Source organism: Papilio polytes, unplaced genomic scaffold, assembly GCF_000836215.1.
Source record: "Papilio polytes unplaced genomic scaffold, Ppol_1.0 DF823731.1, whole genome shotgun sequence".
Classification (NCBI taxonomy): domain Eukaryota; kingdom Metazoa; phylum Arthropoda; class Insecta; order Lepidoptera; family Papilionidae; genus Papilio; species Papilio polytes.
In genome coordinates, this window is record NW_013525473.1 from 4,447,198 (window position 1) to 4,450,055 (window position 2,858).

General features: G+C 36.9%; 1 protein-coding gene across 1 annotated transcript in view; it reads left to right on the forward strand.

Annotated features, from left to right (window-relative positions):
* LOC106103500 overlaps window positions 1-2,858 on the forward strand; it is a 54,899-nt gene that overhangs the window by 47,380 nt on the left and 4,661 nt on the right. Inside the window, exons 4-5 of the mRNA XM_013283279.1 lie at window positions 2,394-2,690; window positions 2,804-2,852. Of these exons, the coding sequence (XP_013138733.1) occupies window positions 2,394-2,690; window positions 2,804-2,852 (346 nt within the window). The remainder of the gene's footprint in view (window positions 1-2,393; window positions 2,691-2,803; window positions 2,853-2,858) is intronic.

The following is a 2,858-nucleotide window of genomic DNA, read 5'->3' on the forward strand; positions in this document are numbered from 1 at the left end:
AAAAAACTTCGCAACAGTTCCTTTTTAAATTATTATATTTAGGTGTTATATTTTTTACCCCTATTTGCAATAAGGAATTGTCTCATAAAATAAAATTGATGTTTATCGCAAAATGCAACATAAATATATTGTACACAATGATGACCACAATCGCTAGTTCAAATCAAAGGAAACAATAAACTTTTCCAAGCAGGTAACTGTTATATCCAAGCGGGGAAATGACTTGTTATTCAATGGTTGCTTCTGGCCCTTAAAGGCCATTGTATTGAAGCCTTCAAAGGCAATTTGCCAACAGAATATTTAACAGGAGAGCGTATGTGTATAAGGTCATATCTTTACACGTGTATGTACATTGTAAAAGATCCTTAAAAGCAATCATAACCTGCTTTAAGAGTTTACAATGTATTTTAAAGTTCAAGATAGAAAATCAATATTGAAGTGTTCTTAAAGTTTACCCGACATGAATGGAAAAACAACTCTGAGATAATCGCTTCCTTATGGGCTTATTTGTCTTGATTATATTAAAATCGATTGTATAAACGACAAGATTATTAATGGCCAAGAATGGAATGTTTATCCATGTATTTTAATGAAACATTTATTATGTTTCATTGTAAACTATGCGCATTGATTTGCAAGAAATAAATCATTACGTTACCAACTTGTTACATTACACGGTTATGTTAAAAAAAAATGTTTTAAAAGCCGCCATTTTCTGTCACAAAATTGAAAAAAAAACATGGTTTCCTCAAGACTTATACGATGGCGCCAGTAAGTACCAGGCTATCAGAAATCTCAAGTAGCAGGGTCATAGCTCATGGTACTCTGAAAGACATAATTCGCACGCAACAATTGTGGCGGCAGACTAGCCGCGTTCTCACACCGAGCGTGATGCCTGTGTTTATCTTAAATGTGCCTATAACATTATTACTATTTATGTATTAGTTCCGTGATACTTTTCTATATCTTCTTTGCGATGCTTTGATAAGAAACCCATTATTATTGTCTCCAAGATGAATTTGACTGTTTTAAAACACAAACGATGAAAATAAAGGTTGAAATAAGTAACGATCGAATTTAATAGTTGAATATTTAAAGAAAAGACATAGTATTGTGATGTACGCAGGCGCGCTTCGATCAAACAATACCCTTGCGCTTTCAAGTTCATTAACTTCTCGGAAAATGTAACAAAGATGTACGGAGAACGAGGCGATAAACTTACGAAGACAGAATAATTGTGTGAATTGTGATTTATTCTTAACGTCCCTTTGACGTCTTTATTTATTTTAGAAACTGATATTCAAAATTGGTCAATTTTAAGTTGTAATAAAGTAAGGCCGTGTTAAAGTAAAAATAAACTTAACATATCGTAAAGTTTATCAATATCTTCGATGTATAGATGTGTATGAGTATAACGGAAGGCACGGCGCAAGCTGCGTCCGCCACTGCGCCTGCGCCGGATAAACACGCCACTTGAATTACAGCCATTCCGACGTAACCTTTTAAAGGATATTACAACATTTTAACCCTATACACATTCGAACAGTTCAATCAACTGCATTTACAAAAAAACTAAAAAAGTAAGAATTTAAAACTCCAAAAATATGCATTTTAAAAATACTTTAGAAGCAAATAAGTAAGTAGCATCGTTTTCTCCCAAATGACAAACAACGAACAACAAATTGTTCGTGTATTTTGTTTATCATATCCAGGATACATAGAGTAAATATCACAAGTCCATAAACGCCGTATCCAAAAGCAAACATTACGAAACAAACGAAAACTGTCGTACGAGACCCGTTTTTACAAACTACGTCGCATGATCTCGGCCGGGTCATGCCTTGTTTCTGACCTATAATATTCGTGCCATACTGGTTTTTTCTTTAGCCTCAACATCGTTGTTATGAGAAATTCATCTTTTACAGCATAGAAATAAGGTATGAATTTATACAACTACTGTGAAACAGTGCTTTCTTCTCGAATTTGATTAACTCGCCGTAGTATGTTCCTTCGCAGGCCTTTCTTCGAATCAATGCGAATACTCTTTACGGTTATGTTTATTATTTGTATTAACCATTTTTTTTTCTTAGACAAAGGTACTTATTTCTCGAAATTATTGGCGTAGTCTGTGTATTCAACGCACACACGAATAGTTTTAGAACAACGATTACATGTATTTAAAACTCGTACATTAAATATTTGATTTACTGCCACATAGTCAGTAATCGTTTACTAATGAACTCCCTTAGCTCTTAGTATAGATTTCTCATACTAGAATTACATATACTGCGGAAAGTCAACCATCTCTGAATGCGGCAGTAATTGTTATTTCATAGACCTCATCTATTTATCAAAGTTTGCTGTCAATAATACATTTCTTTATTTGTCTACAGGAGCTATTCGCTCAGCTGCAATGGTCTGCGGAGCGTGCGCCCGCTGCGGACAGCTTGCGGCGCGCGCTGGGCGGCGGCTCCCGCTTCCAGCTGGGCTGCATGGCCGACGCCAGCGAGTGCTTCGAGCACCTCCTGCTCAGAGTACACGCACACGTAGCCGCCGCCGGCGACAAGAGAGACGATGACGCCTGTAGAGCGCCTCACTGCGTCCCCCACCGCAAGTTCGCCATGATGCTAGTCGAACAGTCCGTTTGTGGCGCGTGTCAGGCTACGTCCGAACCTCTACCTTTTACGCAGGTAAAGGATTTATTTTCTCTGTGATTTACCTAAAACATTGCGTAGATCAACCATCTATAAATTGCATTTGATTCTTTTTTCAATTCTACATTTTATTATTCTTATAATTCCAGATGGTGCATTACGTGTCCGCAACCGCTTTAACAACCCAAGCAGCGTTTGGTGACC